The 27,039-nt window shown below is 37.7% G+C and overlaps 1 protein-coding gene across 1 annotated transcript; it reads left to right on the top strand.

Annotated features, from left to right (window-relative positions):
• The first annotated feature begins 17,036 nt into the window (after nt 1-17,036).
• On the top strand, nt 17,037-18,633 carry LOC150089610 (melanocyte-stimulating hormone receptor-like). The gene has a single exon (XM_090368690.1). It carries the CDS (start codon nt 17,218-17,220, stop codon nt 18,613-18,615), a length of 1,398 nt encoding a protein of 465 aa, XP_090224816.1. The 5' UTR covers nt 17,037-17,217; the 3' UTR covers nt 18,616-18,633.
• Nucleotides 18,634-27,039: the final 8,406 nt, after the last annotated feature.

Below are 27,039 nucleotides of genomic sequence, written 5' to 3'. Positions count from 1 at the left end.
TAGTGGTACACCAGTGGTTGAAGAATTATGGCTAAATTATTTAAATTTTTCTTACGAGGGATTTTTCTCCGCACGCTATACAAATAGTGTCACGAATAGCATTGCTCATCCGAGCCTTTTGATGTTCCCAAGTTATTTGTGATACCCTTCAGACAAAACGATTCCTTCGCTTTGGTTTCTATTAATTTCCAAGGAACACGCATTACCATCTCAAGGCAGTACACTAAGATTTCTCTTTTGGATTATAAATTGCCAGCGATTCTGCTCCCGATAGCCGTAAATTTATAAGTACTTTGTCACGTGAATAGCTGTAACAAGCGCAAAGATTCGATGATCGTTCACCAAATCTTTGAGGGGGAAAACATTCTACAGGGAAACACATCGATTCTGTGAGCAAACAGAAATTCTTATTTTTGGAGGATGAAATATTGACGGGAATATAAATATTTCTTCTCACTCAATACATCTATATTTCGCTCTGGTTTTTCTTCCATTCTTGTTGGCACGTATGCGTGTACGTTACTTGTTCAGGAACCGTACGTAGTCATTCAAAAGCGCGAGCACAGTTCGCGAAAAGAAATCCTCCTAAATGCAGATGGAAAATAGGAAAGAGGAAGAGAAGAGGCTCAATTGTAAAAGAAAACGTCCTATTCCTATCGAATCTATTCAAAAAATATTAATCTTCTTCGGGAAAGAATGTGTTCACATCCCCACCCACCCACCCCCCAAAAGATTAAGGGAGAGAAACTACAAAGTGTGTCTTCAGAAGTATCGATCACATCACTGAGTGCAGCCTCGAAAGGTCTTTCGACTAGTACTTTATTTGAGTGACCCTTTATCCTGTTCAGGTTGCTATAGTGACCGTTATAAATATGTTTTAATTAGCTCGAATTAATAACTACGGTTCGATTGTTCAAATAAGATGATGGCTGTTATGGTGACTTACAGATTGGTTTTCTGGTGATAATTATTGGGATAATGATGACTGTAACTAAGGAAATATTGCAATAAATAAGAGGCTGTAACTAAGGAAGTTTTGCGATAAATAAGAGGCGTAATGGAAACAATAATTAAGGAAACCATTCACTATTAGGCGACAGCTATTTTAGTAGCCAATAATTGTCTAAGTTTCGAATAATAACGGGATAAGAGGATTATTTATGGAAACTCACAGGTGTGACAAATACACTGATGCCATTATGAAAGTTGTGGAGGTTATTTTGGTTCACTAATTGAGGACTGGATATTTTAGAGTATTGATTAGCCTAATGGAAACGTAGAATTAAATGGACGTGTTTCGAAAATACATAGATAGGAGCAGAGTGATTCTGTTTAATAAGTGGGCTTTTTTTTTTTTCGGAATGACTTTAGAATAAACTCCTGACTAGAAAATGTCTGATTTATGAGGGCTGTTTCAGAAGTTTCATTATCGCAGATATGTAATAATTTGCGCGAATGAACTCCTGTGGTGTGGTGTGGGGAAAGGATGGTGTATTTAAATGGTGTGGGGAAAGGATGTTCTCCATGGCCTCCATAACCGCGTGGTCGAGTGCGAGAGCCTTAACTGTGATTAGAGTGACTATGGCTCAAACCGCGTGTCTACTAAATACGGTATAATATTCTTCTGAAGTCGTATGACTTCGTGTGATCATCCCAATGTACAAGCAACTTTTTTTTATTATTTTTAAAATTATATTCAGTCCTCAGCTGTGGATACTGAAAAAGCTCCAGTGAGTCTCATACGTTTCGATAATAGTTAAGTTTTCTGTACTGGGGGGGGGGGGGGGGGGAACTCCACTAGGGTTTCAAAATGTGTTGAAGGATGGCATGGGTGTTCAACAACTTATGGTATTTGTGTCGAGTTTTTATAATAACACTTTTTCACATTCATAGTTGAGGTATGAATGACATCTTTCTTCCCCCCACGGTCCTCGTGGGTAGCATAGTTGGCAGAATCGCCGTCTTCCCACACGGGAACAGACCTGAGTTGAGTCCCGTCGATGACGTGAGGAATTTTATGGCCTTTTTCACAACGTGGTTGAGTTAGTCGGTCTTGGGCTAGGGTAGAATGGGTTTTTCTCCCGCAAACTCGGGTTTTTCGTCAAGCAAACGGAAAATCGACCACAGAACACACGCAATTTACAGACAGTATACACGGAGCAGTATGGACTTAGTTGCTGATGCTCCTAAAACCCTACTACTACTACCACTTCCCCACGCTTTTATGCACTGTACAATCGAATTTTATACAATGAACAGTTAACTCTAGCACCACTTCACGAGAATTCTCCCACACAACTATTACATGTGAAGATAAAAGAAATTTCTGATATTCCGTTAGACAGAGTGGTCCCTGGAACATATGCCGCAAGTTGATGACCAGTTGGTTGTTCCTGTATTGTACTACGAAAACAACCTTCTTCATGTGTAGAAAACATGAAGCAGGGTTTTCTGTAGTGCTATGTTATTTATATTTTTAAAATATGTATGCAATGCAGAAGTTCCCGTATCCTAGTTAGAAACCCGTGATTGAGAGCACAATAATTGAGCCGAAGCTTACCATGAAGTGGTCAATTGGCAGTAATGCCAGTATGTGATCGGCAACCTTTCAGAGATAGTGTTGATTCCACTGTGGTGGGGAATCTCCGATGCCAGCGAAGAATTTTTGAAATCGGAGTACTTGTGCAAATGTTAGAATAAGGAGAGAGAGAGAGAGAGAGAGAGAGAGAGAGAGAGAGAGAGAGAGAGAGAGAGAGGGGCGAAATTCATCTTCTTTAAGCATCTTCCTCATATTTTCTACAGGATTTAACTAGTAATCTGTTGGGCAAATCCCGCAGGTTACTTTTCGGAGCATTCACTGGCACCAATAGCGTGTGAGAGCGTATTTTCGTCCATGAAAACGAGAGGTTCTCCAATGTTGCTTAGGAACTCACACTGGGAATTTATTTACTTATTCAAGACCACGCTTGCGTGACATCATAAATTAATTCTAGTGCAAGCGATAGAGTATAATTGGCAAGAAAGTCCTTTGTTTAAATGATTAGATACAATTGAGCATCTAACCATTCGTTTTCAGACTGTATGTTTTGGCAAACTGCGATTGTAAATTTTGCTACTGTTAGAGCCAAAAAAAATATATTGAGCAGAATAATAGAAAAAAAGATGACATAATTAACTGATTAGCATGCAGCGGGAGGAAAAATTATGATTCATTTTTGTGGGTGTTTATATCTGTCTGAAAGAGTGAAGGTTATGATTCTAAAACAGACAGTTTGATTTTACTGTAATTATACAGTACGTTCAGCGATATCTAATTTGAACTCTATGAGCCGAATTCCGGTAAGGAAAGCAGGTATGAGAAATCGATTGAAATATTTCCTTGTTCCAGTATGAAAAAACTGTGTGGTAGAACCTTTGAAAAACTATTCTGTGTGAGAGAGCGACAGAGTGCATGTGACAAATGAAACGAACCTGAATCGGATCAATTTCTAGAGTAGATTTTTTGATGAGGTGACCAAATTAGTTCACTGTAATCTAAAATTGGAAGAACTAACATTTGTAAAACCTCTTTTTAGCTCTCATTTTAAGGACTTAGCAAAGAGTTTAATGAGGCCAATAGTTTTAAGGGCTTTGGAAGAAATATTGTGAAAGAGGAGCAGTCCGATTGGGAAAAAAGAGAAAGGACTTTGTGGAAGCGAACAAAATCTAATGAAACATTGCCGACATGGCGAGTAAATAAAATTTTAGGAGTTCATGATCGACATGGAAACGACAGCTCTTAGATTTGTCCAAGTCGAGAGGTATTTATTTACAATAACTCATTCATGAACACTGGTGATAGCCTTTGAGGATAGACGCAAACTTATACAATTAGAACTTCACGTAAACATTTTCCGTGTTTGCAAACATAAGTTAAAAATCGTTAATGTAAAAAATGAAAATTATAAAATCATAATTACTCATGTATTCCAAAATTCTCTATTTAACCTTTCAGGGTGAACGTCCCATGAACTTTGTAACCTTTTGCTCATGGGTCCGCTTCACACCTTAGAATGTAACTCTCACCCTTCTAGCCAATGGCTGTCCCAGAGGTGTTTCTTCAACAGAGAAATAAATTGATAATAATAATAATAAGCAGGGACTCAAATGGAATACTGTTAGATATCGCGCACAACGGGGAAAAAATAGGGGTGAACTGCGAACATCAGAATGAAAGCTAATCTACTGGTAAGATAATAAAAGATCGGAATTGGTAAAGGAGGATCAATCCCATTAATTCATTTATTTATTTTCTTCAGTTCATTTGCATACCCTAAGGTGGCAATAATGGTAGAAGGATAACATTACAATAAGAAATAAGTTATACAGGAAACAGTGCAAAAATTAACGCAGAATAAAATAAAAGTAGAAAACAAAATAAAATTAATAAAAATAGTTAGAGCACTTGAATATAATAACAAGATATATTAGCATTAGCATTAGTAGAGGCATTTGATGCAAGAAAGCAAGCTTATGCAGCATCAGCCAAAAAAAAAAAAAACCCACTTCCACTTCACCCCTCTGTTCGTTCAAAATACCTGTCCAGCTGAGCCTTAAACTTATTTAGGCTATCAACCTCCACCACAAGGGATGGAAGTCTGTTCCACCAACCAACCACCCGCTGGCTAGGCTAAAGGCAAATTTCCGCACGTCTATCCTACATCTGTCTTTCCTCAATTTGAATTTATGCCCTCTCAGGTGATTTTTCTGAGCTAGAGGAAGAATCCCATCAGCATTGAGCATGCTTAAACCATTCAAGGCTTTATACACCTCTATCAGATCACCTCGCTGGTGCCTAGTCTCCAGACACTGTAATTTGCAAAACTTAAGCCTTTCTTCGTAAGAGCACCCCTTTGTTCCATTCACTAATCTTGTTGCCCTTCTCTGTACTCGTTCCAGCAGCTTTACATCCTTCTTGAAATGAGGCCTCCAGACCTGTATACAGTACTCTAGGTGTGGCCTGACCATTGCCTTATACAATGGAATAATCACCTCCTTATCCCTGCTGGAAAAATCCTGTATATCATTGACAATACTCCATGAGCTACTTTTGCAGCCCGTCTGCACTTCTCAGAGAACTTCATATCTGCCTGTACAACCACCCCCAAGTCCCTTTCATTCTCTACCACTGTCAGTGTAGTACCACAGAGTTGATACGTTGCTCTGGGGTTTCCCATGTGTAGTACTTTACATTTGTCAATGTTAAACTTCATTTGCCACCTCTCAGCCCATACATACTGCCCTACCATTAATATCCGGATACCCCTCTATGGATGGCGAAACAGATGCTATGCATGCAACACGTCACTTTAAAAAATATGCACACTGGGCTTCGAACAGACAATTGCAAAAGTGGGCATGCAAGCTGACACGTTCAACAGTTTAACAAATTACCTCAACAGTTCAACAGAATTGGTTACCTCAACAAATGCTAGACGCCGATTATGGTATGGTGTAAGGAGCGCAACTGGACTGTTAAGCAGTGGAAAACAGCCCTATGAACAGACGAGTCGAGGTTCGCAATCTACCAGTCTGATAGCCGTTCCTGGGTGTGGCGCATGCGAAGGGAACATATTTCCTGATTGTATCCTCCGAACAATGAAGTTTGGTGGAGGCAGTGCCATGGTATGGGGCTCCTTTCATGGTTTGGCTTGGGCCCATTAGTCGTTATCGACAAAACCATAATGCTGTACAATATCAGGACAATCTGGACAATTATGCACTTCCAACATTATGGCAATACTTCGGAGAAGGCCCATATCTATATCAGCACGACAACGCGCTATGCCATACTTCTCGGGTCGTATCAGAGTGGTTTGATCTCAGAATGCTGATCTGAACCCTATGCTGATCTGATCTGAGCCCAGAATGCTGATCTGAACCCTATCGAGCATCTTTGGGATGTATTGGATCGTCGGGTACACGTCGAGATCGCCAAAAAACAAGGCCGAACTGGTGGCTGCGTTAAAGGCCGAGTGGAGGAACGTATCACCTGACATTTATAAAAAGCTGGTTGAGAGTATGTAGCGAAGATTGAAGGCCGTCATAAAAGCAGAAGGTTTCAACACAAAAATATTAAATGATACAATAAAAGCTCTTTTTTGTCGAGAGGTAGGTGTCCGGATATTAATGGTAGGGCAGTGTATATACCAACGTTATTTCACACTGTTATCGAGTTGGCTTATCTTGAGCAAGGGTTACCTGATTTCATTTTTCTTGAAAGTCGTGTTGTTCATCGTGTCCATTCAATCTACGAACCACCGATATTGACATCTTATGGCCTCAGCTGCCTCGTCTTTTCTAACCAATCGAGTACAACCCAACCACATAAAGTTGAAATGGAGTACTCAATGAAAGGACGAATAAAAGCCTTCAATTCACAGATTTTAGGTTTATTTTCATTCTCCCATTAGCTGTTTACTCCATCGAGTCATTTCTGATTTGACTAACTGGAATTTTACTTCAATTCAAATAAATGGACAAATACATAGAAATGTCGTCGCCATGAATGAAATCAGATGAGTATGAGCTGAACAGAATAACTGAAAAATTAATTTAAAATGGGAAATAACAAGAATAAAAATACTGGATAATTTTTAAACAAAAATTCCAGTGGTAAACGCGGATGTGTTGGTGCAGAGTGATCGCTTAGGTTAAACAAAAAAGAGAGAGATTATAAAGCTGGTTGTGTATGTGTGTGCGCGTGTTACATTATCCATCGGAATTTATTGTGAATTTCTAAATCATCAAAGCTCTGTATACGTCTTTTCTTTGTCATAAAGGAGAATCCTTTTATAAGAAAAAAAAAAAAAAAAAAAAGAACGACTGCGCTTGCTTTTTATGGTCTTGCACAAACAGCTGGGAATAAAATCTGATAGAAATTTTTGCAGCATCCACCATACGATTAAAATATCAATATTCCCGGAATTCAAATTACATCAGCGTTCTTAGAAAGACTTTTATAGCATCTTGGCTCACTTTCAATTGTCCAGCCCTCGTACAATTCATCCTCCAGGTGAAAATTAGACAGCCTTTCCCATCAAATCCATCCTTATTTCGTTTTTACCGTGATATACAACCAACTCCTGGAATCATACTGATAGCCATGCAATTAAAGTAAAAGTTTTTTTTAATACTGACTGTATTGGCCACATTCTGCATTTTAAATTCTTATGGGAGTGAAATTTCTAAATGTCTGTTTTAATTTCCCTAAGAGCGTAATTGAACGTGAATAATTAACGCAGGATGGTTTTTTCTTGCAGTTAATTAGATGAGATCGTGCTGCATTGAGGAATTATTTTTCTTTGCTCCTTTCAATTCATTTTGCTTGAAGAATGCCGAAAGAAAATTCTGAACAGATCGGATCTTTCAATAATGACGGTAAACGTAATAAGGGACCTTTGTCCGAATCTCCAGGTCTTGTTCGTGATAGATTAATTAGAACTAACGACCAAGGAGAATGTTTCGAAAATAATGACAAAAAGAAAAGTAAGCAAAAGAATTAACTTATCTAAACTTGGCCCCCTAAACACAAAACAGGCATTGAGAATGTATAAGGAAGAAATCTCTATCTTTGTTCAACTCAAAGTGAACGAAACAAAGCAGCGAAAGAAAAAGAAAGATGGAAGGAATTGCGTTTGGCATCGTATACATCAACCAGCCCTGTAATAAATAATTCATGTTGATCCATAATTCTGTGCCTGAATTCAATTGAATAATATATAAAAAAGCAATGGTAGTTTAAAAGCCGTCTTCATAAATAATAAATAATTGAATTTCTCTATATTAAGTAAAAGTATATTAACAGTTTTATTTTCTCTACTTTTGGAACTAGTTAAACCTTAGTAATTAAAAAAAATTAATAATTACAGCTCCAGTGATTCCAGTTTTTATCTTTTCATCTTGATTCGTTTATTTTTTTATCTGCCATGAAATATTTTCAATAGTGAACTCATAAATTCAATGCTGATAGATCTGTGTGCAATGCAGAACTTTGTCCGAAAGTGCAAGCTCTCGTACAGCCATAAAATCTGAGATATCAAGAAAAATTCGTACTGGATACGGTTCCTTCAAATATTTGGAGGAAGAATATAATAAAAAGGATTGGTTGAGGTTGAGGTTAAAAAATATGACTGTATTTTCATAATCATGATGATAATTATCAGTTCTCAATTACCCAAACTAAGGGATCAGCCCAAAATAATTCAGGTCTTTAATAGGAATTTCGATCACTATTGATATCCAAACAACTCTTAGCTCTTTAAACTCTATACTGTTTGCAAAGGTTGATGACATGGCTAAGTAGTAATAAATCTAACCCCACTACAAAAAGCAGATCTTATCGTATGAAGGATTGTGAGAGAGGATTGGAGTGCCTCAGATCATCTCCCTAACGCATCCACGACACGATAAATTTGATTGAAATTCCGAGATCGCGCTAGCAACAGAACTGGAAGAGTATTTGAACGTTGAAGGAATTCACCCTGTAGCATAATGGCTCATGAAAATGAATTTAGAGCAAGTGGCCCCATTACACGAAGCTCAAAGATTTCGTTCTTATACCTTTGAGCAATCAAGGTGCCTCCTTCCAAGATGCGAATGTTGACGCGGCCTCCAAAGACCATCACACACCACCTTGGCAGTGGTCTCTTTCCTCCACTTTAACGGGATGGGAACGTATTGAAATTATTCTCCAATAAGAATGACGGCTCATCTGAGAAGAGAACACTGGCTGATTGATGTTTTCTCCTGAGATAGTATTGTTTACAGCAACTCAGACGAGATCTTCTATGCTGGAACACACCATGGGCATAGAGATCCCGTTCTTGAAACATACTGTATATAGGTTGCTGCCCCCGTAGGTAGCATGGTTGGAAAATCACCGTCCTCTCCACACTTGATGGAAAATTTCATCATCGATGGGACTTGAATTTCATTCAAGTCCCATCGATGATGTGAGTAATTTTAATGGGCCTTTTTCACACCATGGCAAAGTTAGTCGGTCTTAGCGAGGGTAGCATGGTTTTTCTTCCGGAAACTCCGTTTTTTTCGTACAGAAAACCGATCACAGAAAACACGCAATTTACAGACAGTATACACCGAGCAATACTGTCTTAATCGCTGATGCTCCTAAAACCCCACTACAACAACTACAGATTTCCCTAAGAATGTAGCTTCTGTGGAAGCTGAGATCTTGAAATACCTTTGTAGTTGTCGTCTCCCTGCGGCATCTTATCTTTAGGGCCATTTAGCAGTCATAATATTAGTAAGGCCGAATGATACACGGAAGCGAATTTTTCTGCATTAGCCAAATAAATAAATAATAATAAAACAGAATATTCCTATTCCTACAATAGTAATTATTCAGTTACCTTGTAGGAACGGGAGAATAGTATGAATATTCTTAAACGCACTTATTCTTAGAATTAAACTTAGACTCATTGTTTCCATCACATTAGGAAGCAATTAATTTAAATGTTCGAGAACTCGCTGCCTATAGGCGAACTTTGAGATCTGATATTCTGTTATTCCCTCCAATTTTTTATTTAGGTCCCCTGGTTTGTGTTCCACCCGCGAAGGAGAACAAACCTATTTCATTCATTTTACTCAATCCCTTCAGTGTCTTATACATCTCAGTTATATCTGCCCTTAGACATCTGGTTGCCAAACTGTGCCGTCCGTACCTTCTAAGCTGTTCTTCATATGTGTATCGCTTTGCACTCCTTAAGGATCTGGTCGCGCTTCTCCGAATACCCTCCAGAAGTTCTATGACTTTTTTTTAGGTGCGGTCAGACCTGAATGCAATATTCGAAATGTGGTCTAATCATTTCCTTATAAGAGAGATAATGACATCCTTCTTCGTGTTAGCAAAGGCCCTATAAATAATAGAAAGGACACCGTGTCACTTTCAAGCCGCTTGTTTACATCGCATAGAAAATTTCATGTCCAGAGTGAACCATAACATCTAAGTCTTTTTTGCCTCGAGCACTTTTAGTTTCTCTTACCCCTACCAGCTTATACCTGATTATAGGATTTGTGTTCCCCAAATGCTTGACCTTATATTTCAAAAGCATTAAACTTTATTCGCTATTTCTGGACCATATGTACATCTATCCAAGTCTTTCTGAAGCATCATGACCTGGTTCAGATTGGTAACCACCCTTTCCACCTCTAAATCATCAGAAAACTTTCACAGCTTACCTTTGATACACGCGTCAATATCATTTATGAAAACCAGAAATATGGGAGGGGAGGTCACACTCGTTATGCTAGTCAACCTGACCTGAAGACTTGACATTTATTACTCCCCTTTCTCCTATCTTTTAACCAGCCCGCAATACAGCGTAGGATCTAATCCAATAACTTAGACTTCGTTCAGTTTATTAATACAGCTTTCCATGAGAGACAGTAACTTGTTTTACTAAAGACTAGATATATTGGCCTTAGTTGCTAATGCTCCTAAAAACCAAACAACAACAACAACTAGATATATAATATAATGTCAAAATTGTTACCTGCATCGATCGAAGTGCTTAATGAATACATCATAGTAATTTAACAGTTTGGCCAGTCCTGACCTCCCTCTCAACAAATGTATGCTGGGATCTCTACAAGATACCATTCTTGTAGAGATGGCCCTTAACAATATACTCCATGATCTTCCCTACCACAGAAGTCTCACAGACCTATAGTTACCTACCTCCTCTTTGACGCCATCCTTATGGACTGGAGACATCAGCACTTCTCCAGTCCAAAGGAATCTTCCCAGAGATTAATGAAGCTTTCATTAACATTCACAACGGTTCAATACTCATACGAAATCTTTTTAATTACAACTGAATGTATACGTATACCATCTTCTCCTGGAATCTTGCCTCCTTTTATCTCAATAGCTTTTCTAACAAACGCTTGAATCATTATATCACTTGTTTTACAGTAGTTTAATACCTTAGCATTCCGTAGAGTTTCGAGCTTGCTTTCGATTATAAATATCTATGAGAAGTATCTGTTCAATGCATCTGCCATTTTTGCTGGACTTTCTATAGACCTTCCACTGAAACTAATTAAGGGACTTGTTGGGATGTTGTAACTCATTCCTGAAAAGGTTACATTTTATGCTGTTCAAATACTCCAAATTGCCTTTCAGTAAGTTTCGGAATTAAAATTAATATCCAGATTGCTGTTTCCGGATTCGGGAGATTATTAAATCTCTCAGATCCGGAAACCTTAGGAGCTGATCTTTGCCGAATTTCGAGTAGTGATATTAAATCACACATAATTATAATATGACCACCAGAAATCCAGTTTAAAAAATGCAAAAAAGTATCGGATTTCCATGCATTTCTTTTCTCTCGATGTGAATACAGCAAGTGTCCTACAATATAATAGAAAAATATTATAATATACAATAGAATGAAATTAAAATATTTCATTTTTCCGAAATATAATCTACAAATACGTACATGTTTAACCAATGTTATTGTAGTAGTATAGTTTTAGGAGCATCAGCGACTAAGGCCATATTGCTCCATGTACACTGCTTGTAAATTGCGTGTGTTCTGTGGTTGATTTTCTGTTTGCTGGATAAAAACCAGAATTTCCGGGGGAAAAAAAAAACATTCTACCACGCCTGAGACAGACTAACTCAGCCACGTTATGAAAAAGGCCCATAAATTCCTCACGTCATCCACAGGGACTCCAATTCAGGTCCTTTCCACCCGTTGTGTGGAAGACCTCGATTTTGCCAACTGTGCTACCCACGAGGGGGAATAATCAGTGCTAATAATTTTGCACATCACATTTGTTTCGCCTAAATTCCACTTTATAGTTTCTCTTAACAATGCAACTTTTCCACATTAGATAATTGTTTGTGTTTGCATTTTGAACTTCCACATTCATTTTCTTTTAGGCGCCTTATGGAAAAATTCAAATGGACGAAAGTTGTCACCCGATATTGTTTACGAAAAGACAGTCTAGAAGAGTTGTTTAGTGTTCAGTGAACGTTATCCATCAGCCTAATACTTAATGTAAAACTCGCAGGACTCGCAAATTCTGGGTAATATTTAGTTAATCACTAATGATTATATTTAGCGACAAAGCAACTAAGGCATTGTGGCTTCAGTATATTGTGTCTGTAGATATAAAACAAAACATATCGATTGTGTCTGTAAATTGCATGCATTCTTTGTTCGGTGGACGAAAAACCTGAATTTCCAAGGGAGGAGAGAAAAAGAAACATAACAATCCTCACCTGAAACCAACTAACTGCTTCACATTGTGAAAAAAGGTTATGGAAATTCCTGGCATCAGTGATTTGATTCGAATTCAGCCTTTTCCATGGAAGACGGTATGGAAGAATGGCGATTATATCCACTGTGCTATCGGCGAGGGCTCGGAGCTTTTCAGAACGATTATATAGGTCCATTGCAGAAGTCATGTGATGAGAGCACTTCCAGATAAAAACGGGTAAACATCTAAACGAACACATGCATTGCACATTGTACGAAATTGGCTATTAGGTTTACATGCAGTGAGCATATTTACTACTACGTGCTCCAGCATGCTTGATCCGCGTACATACCAGATATTTTTCTATCATACAGTAAAAAAGCTGTTCGCAGTACAATTATTACTTTACTGTTTCTTTTAGTGACACATATGCATGTTGAGCGTAACATTTTTTGTTATTCTAAGATATTCAGATGGAAAGGAATTGATACAGTTTAATACACTGGGTGGTGTAATACATGACAGGTTCCCTTTTCTGGATTTCCATGGGCCAAGCTAATTTCACAGTACGGTTATCATACAATTACCTCCAACCATGTTATTAAAGTTCAATTTATTACACTGGAAGGTTTGATGATGGTTGATGCGGTATTAAGCGAGTGATAACTGCCATCTAGAGTATAATTCAGCGGTTAGCTGCGAATAAATGAACTGAGACAAGGAAGGTATACTAATTTGTTTGGACAATTGAAAGAGGCACGAGAGAGACAGAAATATGAAGGAGGTTTGGTAATATAACAGATACAGACGAAATGCAATAATACCTAAGTTCCGAAATCATATTAATTTGAGACTGAAGACAAACAAAGAATTACAGGTGTATGAAATGAAGTTAAAGATTTCTAAGTGCGTTTACAACTGGATTAATTCAACTACCTATATTCTGAAATTTCTCTGAAGTCTGAAATTTCATTAAATGGTGGTTGTTAGAGTACATATTGACATATTAGAATCCTACATCTTTAAAAACAACAAAAGAGTGTCATATTAGGGTCACCCGAAAACTAATTCATTTGCCCATGTGTATTATATTTATGAATTGCGCGTATTCTGTGGTCAATTTTGCTATTGAGAGAAAAACCTTGCTCTTCACCCTTGAGACCGACTAACTGAGCCACGGAGTGAAAAAAGGCCATGAAGGCCCCTTCTTCATTGAAGGGATTCGATCCCGGGCCTTTTTCACCCACTGTGGAGAGAATGGTGGTTATAACCACCGTTCTAACTAAGCGGAGAATCTTTGAATAACATGTAACCTAAAAAAAAAGAAAGTAAAATAAAGACAAAGAGTAACCAATCATCGAAAGCCAGCACACAGAAATAGGATTCTTACGTTAATTTATTAAAAGATGTAATATTTTAATACGAATAACAGAAGATTTGTGGCTAAACTTTCCATGGTAGTTCAAAACCCATAACAACCCATTGAAATATATTTTTTGCCTGATGTGGTGTGCATTCTTTTGCTTGTTTGTCTACTTAAGATAAAATCCCCGAATTTCCTGGTTAAAAAGTAAAAAAAAAATAGTAATAAAACGTATTCCTCGACTAACAAGTAAGTAGTGACCCAGTTAGTTGATTTCGTCTAATTAGGAAGAAAGAACTTCTCAGTTTTAGCAGCAAAAACATTTTCCTATTTACGCACTTTCTTGGCTGGAGGCGTAGTTATATTGCTCTAACTGCTAAAATTTCTTTTAAACTTTATTAAAATTATAACATTATTTTTCTGAATTATTAAAAAAGCGTGCAGTCGACCTAATTTCGCTTTTCCTGCATTCGGTATTTTGATTTTAAACTGTGAAGATACAGATCGAGAAAAATCTTTCTTCGATTTTTCCCATTGGCTCAGAGTGCTGCATTAATAATTGCTGATTCAATATTTACTGGCTCTTTTTCTAATGTCGCAAATTTCGATAGTTTAATTTTCGAAATATTAATTTTTAAAATAAATGTAATTTCCTGGTAGTAATATCCATTTTAATGATCAGTGCCAGGCAACGTTCCTTCAGGATGATTTGAACAGACTTCAAAAATGGTCAGAGAAATGGCAGCTATGTTTCAATGCTGCTAAATGCAAGATTTTACACTTGGGGAACAACAACCCCAAAATAACTTGTATACTTCGTGGAGTTGAACTAAAGCCAGCAGCGGAGGAAAGGGACTTGGGGGTGTTACGATACGGTCAGGTATGACGTTTGCTGAATAGTGTAAACAGGTGGCCATTGAAGTCCATGGTGTCCTATCGATGATTTATCGAACAATATCCTATAGAGAGGTTATAATCCCACTGTATTGTAAGACCACATTTGGAACTCTGTGTTCAAATATGGAGACCTCGTCTGAAAAAAGACTGAGTTTCTTTAAATGATCCAAAGAATGGGCAACTGGAATAGAGAGATCGGCAGAAGGACGACCATATGAGAAAGACTCCGATTATGTGGGTTACAGAGCTTGGCAACCAGGCATCTCAGAGGTGACCTGGTTTAGGTTTATAAGGCTCTGAGAGATTATTTAAATGAATGAAGGTGGAATTCCCACTGTTCTAAAGGATTCCACAACTAGATGTCATAATTTAAATTACATGGCTTGAAATTTTTATTAGATTGCAGGAAGTTTTCTTTTAGCCAGATAATCATTGATAGCTGGAAAAAATTGTCCCCGCTGATAGTGGAGGCTGACAGTTTGAATAAAATTCAAATGGTTAACTGGTTAACTCCTCCTCACTTACCTGTGTGAGGAGGAGGGAAGCACAAATTTCATTTTTCTTATCTACTTGGGGTTTTTTTTTTGCCAATGCAGCAAAAGCCTGTAGCTTCTTTGCACTATACAGTGAATACTATTACTATTTTTGGTTTCATCTAGAGCTAGAACCTCTGAGATTATGTGAAATTATCTGGAAAGAGTACTGTGGAAGGAGCAGTAAAAAAAAACGACAGTGAGATGTGAACCAGTTTCGATTTCCAGACAGTAAGATTAAAAATAATAATTGCTGCTTATATATGATTTCATTATGAGAGAGAGAGAGAGAGAGAGAGAGAGAGAGAGAGAGAGAGAGAGAGAGAGAGAGAGAGAGAGATGAATGGATGGATGTTGGAAATGAAAAGTTTACGATGCTTATATGCTTCTTCGTTACTGCATGGGACAGAGTCGACAATAAATTGACATTCACATAAACTACAATAAATTTGTAGTTTATGTGAATGAGGATTACTGTGAAAGACAATACAGTCCAAATTTAGAATATAACATAGTACGAAAATACTGAAAATGGAATCGGAAAAGTGAATGACTCATTCTCCAATTGTCAGAGTCACGTCAAAAATCGCATTTAACAATGAACAGGGTTGTCAAATGTGATTCTAATCCAACTATTAAATGTGATTTATCCAACCTGTTTTGCGATTATATATCTTTTAATCATCTAATTTCTATAATCGAAATTCTTCGCACTTTTTGTGCTAGTTTTTCTCTAAAGCCTCCTCCAAAGTTTTCCAAGGTCTAAAAAAGAATTTTAGACGAAATATATTCCTGGCCAAAATCATAATTTTTTGAAGAGTGCCATACGGAAGTGAGAAGTGTTCCACGGATCATATTGAGGTAAAATTTCTCACATTCTTCTACATAGTGAAATACAACGTAGAACGTATTAAGCACCATAACTCTGTTTGATATTAATGGAAATTTAATGTCCCTTTAACCATATAAAACTTTAAATTTTCGGGTTCCATGTATAGCATGATGCACCAATCAGAATCCATTACTTGCACAACAGAAAGATATTCAAAATATTCAGTAAACATTAAAAAATTATTCTTTTTTAGAGTTTATAATATTCGTACGATGTCACATCACGATATGTTCATCACTTACGATATCTTTAAGCACACTAAATTAAGAATAATTCTCTTAAGGCGTAATTCTGCCCAATACAGAATGAAATTTAAAATCTGCCATCAGTTAAGGACCACTGAATAACTTTTACTTATTGTATTTAATGAATACTTTCTCTCTTCTTTTGATATTAGGATTAGGGCTATTAATTAGTGTCTACAATGTACCGAATTTCCAAACTATTATTTTTTTGTTTTAAAAGTAAACGGAATTTTATTTCCAAACTTCTTAATTTGAAAAATAATAGAATTAATCCTATTATGGATTCATTATTTTCTTAATCATAAAATTTTCTGTATACTGTATATACATTTAACGGTCTAAATGTATTCTTTATTCTGTTATAGCTATTCGAAAGAATGTATGATAGTCTAACGAATTTAAAATACTTCAAGACACAAAGAAAGAAAGAAAGAAAGAAAGAACATTAGTATCAGCTCCATTGAGAATCTACAATAAGAAAGAAAAATCTTCAAACATTTTTTCCTGGTGACGCACTTCAAACTATATTTGAAATTCCGTTTGACCTTTAACACCCACAGAAAGAATAATTAAAACATACGATCCTGAAGTTGCAGATAAAGAAAATTTGTGTTTTTTTTTGCCATTTCCAAAATAAACTGACTACATTATCCTATTTATTCCTCCCACATTACCTTCGAATTTCAGGAGGTGCAGCGCCGCCAAGTCAAGTAGGAAGCAGCCTGCATTTTCCACTGGTGCACGCCTGAGCATAGAGACGCTTCCACCGTTCCTACAGCAACCGCAGCGCGCTCCGCTACGGTGTTCAGAGTTTAAAGCAGCGCTCGAAAGTGGTGCCAGTGCTTCCCTGTCACGGATACAGGTGGATCTTCTCTGACGCACGATAATGTTTGCGGAAAGTTTTCTAAGAATGGTTTACGGCTCGCAACATCCGTTGTATCAAACCAAGTAAGTTGTACCTGTCATGTGACTTTACTTAGGGCGAGAACAGTTCGAGAATATAACGAGAGTTCCATCTGGATGGCCACAAGTGCCCAGGTGGTTATGTCTCCGTTCGCGATACCAGCAGGATTCAGAGATCGGTCCCTTTCTTTGCCACTTTATTTTGTGGAGAGAAAGATTCGGCATGCGGCGTACCGGTACAGTCGCGGCACAGTGGAATCCACTTACGGAGGTCAAAGCACCAATGATATCTGGGGGTGCGTGAATGGCAAAAGTGGCAGTAATGTGGATGCCTGTCATGTGTTCTCTCCCGGCACCCTAAACGAAAGCTATGGGGAAAGCCAAGCTGCTGCTTTGAGAGGTAACCTTAGCGGTTCGTGGAACGCCTCTGGGAGTGAAAGCAGCCGCTCCGCCGAAGACCAGATACACGAGGAGATTAGAGAACTGTACGGAGTGGTTGTTCCCGTCATGTTGACTTTGTGTCTTTTGTCGATGTTGTTCAATTTGATCATCTTGTGTTCCGTGAGGTGGGTAAGACGCACCCTTTCCCCAACTTTATGCTTCAGCCTGAGTCTTACAGTGGCGGACGCCTATGCCTCCTTAGTCGTCGGGGTAGGATTAGTGGTGAACAGTCTCCTCCCTATAGTTCACGGTGTAGATCTGGGTCCTTTGTACTCCTGCTACATCCTCATTCTGGAGGCCTTACGCTTAGGGGGACTGATCGTTTCGGTTTTACATTTGCTTGCCCTCGCCGTCAACCATTACGTTGGAATTCTGCGGCCACTGCACTACGCCGCGACTGTAACCCGACGGAGTGCTACCATCGGGATTGCCGCTATGTGGTTGTTTCCGGTGGCTTTCTTCTTTATCTACTTCTCGTCAGTTCCCAGACAAGGATTCCAATCGCCAGAATGCAAGGATTACTCATTCGTCTATTACAGCCCTTTCCGTGTGACTGTCTCTTTCTTATTTTTCTTCCCCCTGCTCCTGATGACTGTTATGTATATTCACATCTTCTTTGTGGTAAGGCAACACCAACGGGGTCTCATGAATCTCACTTCCGCTCGACAACTGCACAAAAATGTGAAAGCAGTCATTACGACGTTGCTCATACTGGGAACCTACCTTCTGGGATGGATGCCTGCTCTGGTCTTCTACGGTCTGACTTGCCTTGACTGTCCCGTGCCATTCGTGAAGATCCACGTATGGGTTCGAGTACCTGTGTCGATCCTCATCAATTCGCTTATTGTGGGTAAATCCTTCGTAGATCCTATCATTTACGTGGTTAGGATGCCAGAGATCAAAAACGCTCTCAAGGCCATCTGGACCACCAGATGTGGCTGGAGACGAGAAGATTCAGCAATCCGCAGTGAACAACAGCTGTATTCTCGTACTGAAACCAACCGCATGACGTCCATGATTATTGCTAACAAAAAAAATCGTTCTTCGGGAGAGAGCAACAATCTCCATAACTGAACAGCTCTTCATCTGATGGAAAATCCCGTACTGTTCTGTAAGTGACTTGCATGTGTGTGTGTGTGTCGCAAGTTAATCCCTTAAGCTATTCACTTGAAATTTTACTCGGTATTTCAATTTTTCCCTTTTCTTCATCATGAAACATCTTTCAGGTCCGCCATTCCTGTATGATTGTTAAATTAAAGTATATTTCATTTACCTGCCCTGTGTATGTGTTAAGAAATCTCGTAGATGAGTTGATTACAGCACCTTTCCTTTCTCAGAACATAACGAAGTCACGCGGACATATTCTAAAAGTAAAAGAAAACAATATATTTTCTCTATTTTTAAAAATGTATTTCTTATTTTTGTTCTTAATTTTGTATCTCTCTCTCTGTCTCTCTCGTTTATCTAGTAAATTTATCCGTCCAATATTGCTCATTTTTCAAATAGTATCTTATCTTCGTTCTTTTATTTTTAGCGATATCAATACAGAAACCCACAAAAATCTCTTCTGTATTCGGAAATATTAAGAAAACCAACGAGTTGCCTGTGTCTTGTTTTCTTTTTCTGGCCAACGGCTGAGCATATATAACCGCTGATTGCTTGGGTGAACTGCCGGCTGTGCTCGCTACGCACTTCACCCAAGTATGCAGCGACCATCAGCGACCCTTCGGTGTTTGTGCGCAAAGTGTCACGTAAATCTGTCTTTCAAACCTCCCTCCAAATGCTACCTCATTACAAATCAGTTTGTAGAATTCGCTCGGTGCAGCATAAACTTTGTTAAGTTGCAAAGTTTTGAACTTCAAAGATATGAAGATACAAAACTGATCATTCTCTTTGGTTTTCATTTGCAGAGAAGCAGGTGGCTTTCGGATTTCGTTATGTTATTGCCTTCGATGACGAATTGTGATTATCTGAGGGAAATTTCGAGAGATGCTTTGGAACTTTTTTCCCCTTTAATTCTAAAAGCATTTTATTTTTCCAATCTATTCTTTGCCGATTATAATAAGCTAATTTTGGCTTCCTACTCCACCTATTGAGAGAAGGTGAAACTGGGTCTCACACATCACGCTACTTACTGGTATAAACTCATCGTTGCGATACTATAATAATATATAATTGGCCGTGTGACAAGGTCTTTTATTTTTTAATATTCTCAGCCGATTAATCAGTCTAAATTCATACTTCCTTTCGCGAACAGTAAAAAATAAATCTCAAAGGAAGTTTCGAACCTGAGCACGAGTTAACCTTCACGTTGAAAACGATCGACCACTAAAATATCTAAAACTAATGTAATATCGTTAGATACGATGTCACATCAACAGTAGAACAATTGAAAACACATTGTGCAGGAAATAAATCATTATTTAAAACTGACTCACTAAAATGCGACTTCCTGAAATGTCGACTTGTAATTGGAACAAAGCGATAACCCCCACTGAGGCTACAGCGACTTCTTTAGTGTCATGTGAAGGCCAAATTCGATTATTTGACATATTATTGCGGAAGTGTCATTTTTCACGAAGGTGTGTGAGTCAGCTTGGAATAACGTGCACTTCTACACTACTCTGATGCGTAAAACTGCATTTTCGAAGATTATTTACGTTTTATCTCTTATTTTTCAACACCTACATTAAAGTTTGTATACTAAAACTTTCATCAGAACCTTTGTGCAGCGTGACTCGTCTCAATTCGCTTTTTTTTAAAAACAACTGCAAATATCTGCTGTCTGATTAAAAAGTTTGAGTTTTTAGCCATGTAGTGCGGATAGCGAACGTTTTCAATACAAATAATAATTTGATTTGGAAAGAATCCTAAATTGGTAATGCGATAGTGTTCCAGTTTGAGAGATAAAACCATTTATCTCTCAAATTAATAATATTATACGAATGCTCTGGAGATCCATAGCTGAAACATCCACAGTAGCTATTGACCCGCAGCAGAATGTTCTTCTCGTCTTTCCAATTCGGAATACGTCCTGCTGTCCGCTTTGCTTATGTGGAATGTTGGGTCTCACTTCTAGGAGTGATTAGCACTCTCTGGGATGTCGGTTGTTAGGTTGTATGAAGAGAAACACCCACGGGCATTCATTTTTTTCGTGCTTGCGTGTTTTTAGCACTTGGTGGGTTAAATGAATTGTAACGTGCCGTAGTTTTTAATGGTGATTGTAAAAATCTAATGAATTTCTTTTGAACAGATTCGAGAAGTTTGATTTTAGGTTAACGTCTGATATTCAAGTCTGTGTTGGGTGTTCTTATTTGAAATACATGGTAGAGGAAGACGATTGGATTGTACTCTATTGGCAATAGAGTAATAGGAATATCTTTAATAAATTGTAATGTTTCGAAGGATGAGTTAATAATGTTATCTCAATGCGCTACGAACTTTAAAAATGTATAGATCAGGATTTAGAGCATTGGTTTTCTTATTAAATTTAGCCTAATGTTGTCCAGTTCGTAACGGAAACTTAAAATACACTCATTTTTTTTTTCAATTTGTTGATTTTTCCCATTCTGAAGCATTGTTTTTAATACTTTTACAATCACCAAAAAAGAAAACTCAGTTGGCACAATATTGTGACATCTGGCTGTGCTATTATAAAGGAGAGTGTGTGTGTAAGCCAAATGATAGTAGGAGGTAGCCCTTTTCTACATCAGAAAAACACGGTACGGTGTCCAGAGCAGAATACAATATTTCAAATGCGGCCTAACTGCCATCTTTTATAGAGGGATAATGACGTCCTTTTTCCCTACTAGAAAAGGTCCTATAAATCATGATACCCTGTGCCTTCCTAGCTACTCGTTTACACTGCATGTTTTATGCCAGAATGAATCGTAATACCTAACTCTTTTTCGTCTTGAACTTCATGTAATCTCTCTCTCTCTAGTTTATATACTCAGTGAGCAAAAAAATTAGAAACCGTTTACTATTAGTCTCAAGGGATAAATAAAAGAACGATATGCAAATATAAGTTTTCACATGGAACGATCAAATGCCTAGATATCAGATAAATAGTATACGAGTTCCTTGGGCTTCTTAGTCGATCTGGTCATTGGGAAGATGATCTTTCAGATTTTCAGAATGGCGTTATTGTTGGAGCACGTTTAGCAGGAACCACAATTGAGAAAATAAAGAAAATCCCTGGTGTGTTGATAGCAACCTTCTGAAATGTATACAGCGAGTGGAAGGCGAAAGCAGACTGAAGCAATAAAACTAAGAAATATGGCAGAAAGTCGGTACTCCAAGAACGAGACCGCAGAAATTTAAAGCGAATTGTGGGTCCGAATAGAAGGTCGAGTGAAAGATAACTGAAAAAATTCCATTTAGGCAAACAAATACCTATTTCTAACAGAGCCATGCAGCGGGAGTTGAAGAGACTGGGATTTGGTAGTTGGTGCATATAGCCATTTTTTTCTGTAAAAAAAAATCAAAAAAAAAAAAAAATTCGACTGCAGTGATGCCGGCAATGCCAAGACTTGATTGTGGAACAGTGGAAAAATACCGCTGGATTTACACTTTTCTGCATAAATGGTAGGGCGAAAATGTGGCATTTCATGACCGTCTCGAATCCACGACTCAAGCAGCTGGAGGTGATATCATAGTATGTGGTATGGATTGGGCTACTCGTACTGTTATAAAGTCTTACTTCAAAAGAATATCTTTCTTCCAAGACTCGTATCGGATCAGCTTCATCCTGCAATGTTTCATTTTTACCAGGATTCCGATGGATTCCTTCAAGAGGACAACACAACTATCCACCGCGAAAAAATTGTATCTGAATGGTTCGAAATGATTCCCAAGATTTTCAATCTGCCCAGGCGGCATAATTCTCCAGATTCGAAACCAATTCAAAATCTCTGGGATATGTTGGAAAGGGCAGTTCGGCTTTGCGGTTCTCTACCGACCACAATACAGCAGTTGATAAATATTCTGATGGAAGAATAGTTAAATTTGGAGCTGAAATCCCTTAGACACCTAATGGAATCCATGCTGCGATATTTACGTGCTGTGATTCGAGAAAAAGTGGCCCTACTAGATATTGAATAAGGTTTACTAATTTTTTGGCCAGTAAGTGTATGTGACTGCAGTATTTCTGTTTCCCAAATGAGTAACCTTACATTTAGAAGCATTGAACTTTAGTTTCCATTTGGCTACCATATGTGCAAGCGATCCAAGTCTCTTTTAGGACAATAGCCTGACTCATATTGTTAACCACCTTTCCCACCTTCGAGTCGTCAGCACATTTTGATAGCTTTCCTTGGATACCCTCTTCAACATCATTTAGGAAAATTAGAAATATAAGAGTATTCGAACGCAGAGTCCTGAGTGGTCAGCACTGCTTATTGAAGTCTGCCCATTTATGACAACGCTCTGTACCCTATCGTCAGCTGGCCTGAGATCCAATGTAGTATCTTACCAGCAATTCCAACTTGTTAAAGTTTATATAGCTTCCTTATGAGGGACAACATCAAAAGCTTTGCTAAGTCTAGATATATAATTTAAAAGTCGTCATCTGGACCAACTGTTTCATTACTGCGTTATAGTAATAAACAGGAAAGGTCAGGCATGACTGCCCTTTAACGAACCCATGCTAAGATCTATTATTTTAGAGATAGTCCTGAATGGCATCCTTAATTATCTTTTAATACTCCCTACTGCAGAAATCACACTGTCTGTCCTATAGTTACATCCCGCCTCTTTAGCATTGCCTTTGTGGACTTGGCACTTCTCCAGTCGAAGGGGTCTTTCTGGAGTCTAATGACGCTCTCAGTCACATTCCCAACGGTTTGACACACTGACATATAGTCCTTTTAATTATAAGCGAATATACACTATCCTCCACAATAGCTTTTATAATCAACGCTTCTCTGAGATTGTTATACTTATTTCACCTTCTCCATACTTCTAATCATATTCCCCAAAGATTCTAGCTTGTTTTACATATAGACTGCAAGCATCGTTGAGAAATATCAGTTGAACTCACGTGCCAATTCTGCTTAACTTTTTATGGACCTTCCACTACAACCATATAGGGCACGTAGGTTATTTATATCTTCTTTTTGTATTCAATAAGGGAACTCTATCTCCATTCTTAGCTCTCTTTGCTAATATTTTCTCGTAATTAGATTTCTTATAATGCTCATACAAATCGAATCACGGAAACAAAGCATGTGAAATCTCACATGCTTTGTTTCTTTTACTCAGTTAACCTCAATCACACGTGTCACCATCTTGGCATCTTACGTTTACGGAACTTGGCCAATGGTACTAATAAGTTTTTTAGCTTAGAGAATCAATTCCTTGAATATTGTTCCATAGCATATTTGCACAATCAAGTCCAAGAAATATCTTATTCGGTTTTAGTTCCTCTCTTGAAACTGAAGCTGTAATCTTTGTCTTTGACCACATAGCTTTCCTTTAGTTACAATTAATTTATGAAATTGTAGTCACTGCGCAATATTGGTTTTCCTACTGTCGTGTTTTTGATATAGTTAGGCTCCTTACTGAGAATTATACGTAGGATATTAGAGCCCTTGCCACTGCGATAAGTAGCAATCATCCAGTTTGTTCATAAAACATTCACCATACAGTATATTTCTGGTACACGTATTTCAGTCTTTAAGAGGTAGGTTGAAGTCACCCGTGACTAAACAATCTTACTTACTCGCCCATTGCAATCCGCTTAAAGTAATTTTTGTCACACTCAGTCATTTCGCCTGTAACGTATTCCCACTCTCATCTTCCATTTACTTCAAGTCATTCAACACTACACTGACTCATCATGCGCATTACCTTGATCTGACCCAGAGAACGTTCTTTCGATTTCAGGCAGTTTTGATCAAAAGCATTATTCCTCCAGTCCTCCGCTTCTCCCTATCTCTTCTGGACACTCTATTCGCCGTAATGAAACTCTTCATCTCCTATCTGTGACTGGAAATATATCTCGATAATCCCAATTACATCAGCATTAGTTTACTTGATCAAAAGCTCAAACCCATTTCATTTGTTACTCCTCTCATCGCTATATAGACAAACTAAGTTTTGTGCTTTGTTGCTTTTGACAACTGTTACATACCCTTATAGCTACTTAGAAGCGTTTTTCCATGTGGTCTTGGACGGATGGTGGATTTTGTTTCTATTATTGTTTCCCTTTCAGCTTTTCGGATGATTAATGATGCATACAAACACTCTAAAAGAAGCTGTAAATGTAAATTTGACTCATCCACTCACCTGAGCAGATCTTGTGCAATTCTCTACAGCTCTAAACTAGCAGTTTTCCTGAACCCTTAATGCACTTCAATGGTATTAGCAAAACGCCTTGTACCTCCTGTTTAAGTGAATACCATCTCCATACAAAATAAATTCCGTCTACCAACTAATGCCAGTCTTGCTGAAAAAATTCCTCCCTATAAGCCTTTATAGAATCATTCAGCCCAGCTTTAATCCATAAGGCTCTCGTTATGAAATATCTCCTGTCGTGTCTGGACAGAACTGCAGACACAAAAACATTTTGTCCTGTCTCGCGACACTTTTCAATATGACTTTATATTTCATAACCAATTCATCAGTTCATTAACGCTTTAAATTATTAGTCCCCACATGTATATTATTCATTTATTACTCCTGCGGAATAAAGTATTCTGTAGCGGTTTGATCCATTTCTGGAGACGAATTCGAAAGTACGCCTCCAGACATATCACCAGACACTTGAATCTCTAAAGGCCACGCCAGAAAGAATTTCCTTCAGGGCATCAACTTGCTTCCTTGGAGATTCATTCATGTTAAAGAGTACGCGTAGGTATGAATTAAGTTCGTCGTAATCCCAACATCTTGCACTAAGATTTAATTATTCTCCACAAAGAAATGAGTGCAAGAAGAAAGCAATATCTCACAGGAGAATCAATGCTGATATAATTCCATCGCCAGTGAGGTCATCGTTTGGCAAGTTACGACTAACTTTTCTAAGTGAAATCATAATCTCTTTTAAACGAAATTAAAAATTTCAAAATATTTAAATATAAATCCAGAAAAACACTGGGCAATTACCCTGTATATCTATATAATACGTGTATGAATTGTATGCTTAATACTACGTTCTACAAGAGAATTCTTACCTGCCAAAATTAGCTATAGAAAAGGCTCCATGAATATTAAGCCTTAACATTTTAAATACATAACTAAATACAAAAATAAACTATTCGAAGTGACATTATTATATTATTTACAATATTCTTCATTTATATTCTGTTAAATATGTTGTTTATAATTAGAAAAGAAATGTCTACCTACGACGCTGGATTTTGATGTCTAAAATCACCAAGAGTAACGCCTGTTAAATCAAAACAAATATATCTTCTGATATTCCTGATTGGAGTTATAAACCCGCTACGTCATGAGAGCATGTTAAAAATCCAGTTTGGTCCTAGCCAAATTCAGGAACAAGGAAGGGAATATAAAGTAATATTAGGTTCTTCACCTATGAAGGGAACTAAACTTCAATCCTTTATTCAAATGGACTTTAACCAATTGCTTCCAACTACGAAGGCCGACGACATGACAGTATCAACAAGAAACTAGTTAAACTTTACAGTACAATTCCAAATACTGTGTGGAATTTGTTTCAAATAGTCCATGTGAAGAGTGAAACAATTTTCGGTATTCAACATGGAAGACTAAGGAGGGCAACAAGTTATTGAAAAACAATCATGCAGAAGCATCCTACTATTAGTGGACTGTTAGCGGACGATCCATCTTGTTGAAGAAGGTGCAGGAATGACGATGATATTAGTACTATATAGTGCAAGGAAATCTCAGGCTTTTGCTGCACCAGACAAAATAATAAATAATAATAATAAAGAAGCGAAAAGTAAAATATAAAATTATTCTCTTCCTTCCTCACCTAAATAACTATTCAGTTGACCTTTGAATTTCTTCAAACTGTCAGCCTCAACTACCTGCGAAGGCAACTTGTTCCAGTAATCAAAAATTCGCTGGCTAAAAGAAAACCTCCCACAATCCAATCTAAATCTCCACCCCTGTAATTTGAATTTATGACTCCTAGTTCTCATATTCTTTAAACGGCGAGAACTTCGCAATTATTCATTTTACTAACCCATCTTAGAGCCTATTAAATTTCAATCAGAACCCCTCTAAAGTACCCGGTTATTGGTGGAAGATATAGTGTATTAAAGTATGGTATGCTACCTTTCATAATCAATGTGTCAGTGACTCTTAGTATATTTATTTACTTATTTGTTTTTTAGTTTTTTTTTCAATCTGCAGTTGTGTAAAAACAGATTTATTTTGCAATGAACATTATAACATTCCCCGAGAGAGCATCCATGCTAGAGGGGAGTGGATCTTCATTGCTTGTTTCATGCAGAATGACAGATACCACACTTTGGAGGTGAGATATTAATTAGCCATTTTTTAACCTTTACT

Source organism: Mastigoproctus giganteus, chromosome 2 (assembly GCF_048544385.1).
Source record: "Mastigoproctus giganteus isolate SK-2022 chromosome 2, ASM4854438v1, whole genome shotgun sequence".
Classification (NCBI taxonomy): Eukaryota; Metazoa; Arthropoda; class Arachnida; order Uropygi; family Thelyphonidae; genus Mastigoproctus; species Mastigoproctus giganteus.
This window is presented reverse-complemented; position numbering and strand designations above follow the sequence as displayed.

What these genes read in the sequence shown, in the direction of transcription:
- LOC150089610 (XM_090368690.1), top strand. Translation starts at nt 17,218, where the DNA reads ATGGCCACAAGTGCCCAGGTGGTTATGTCTCCGTTCGCGATACCAGCA.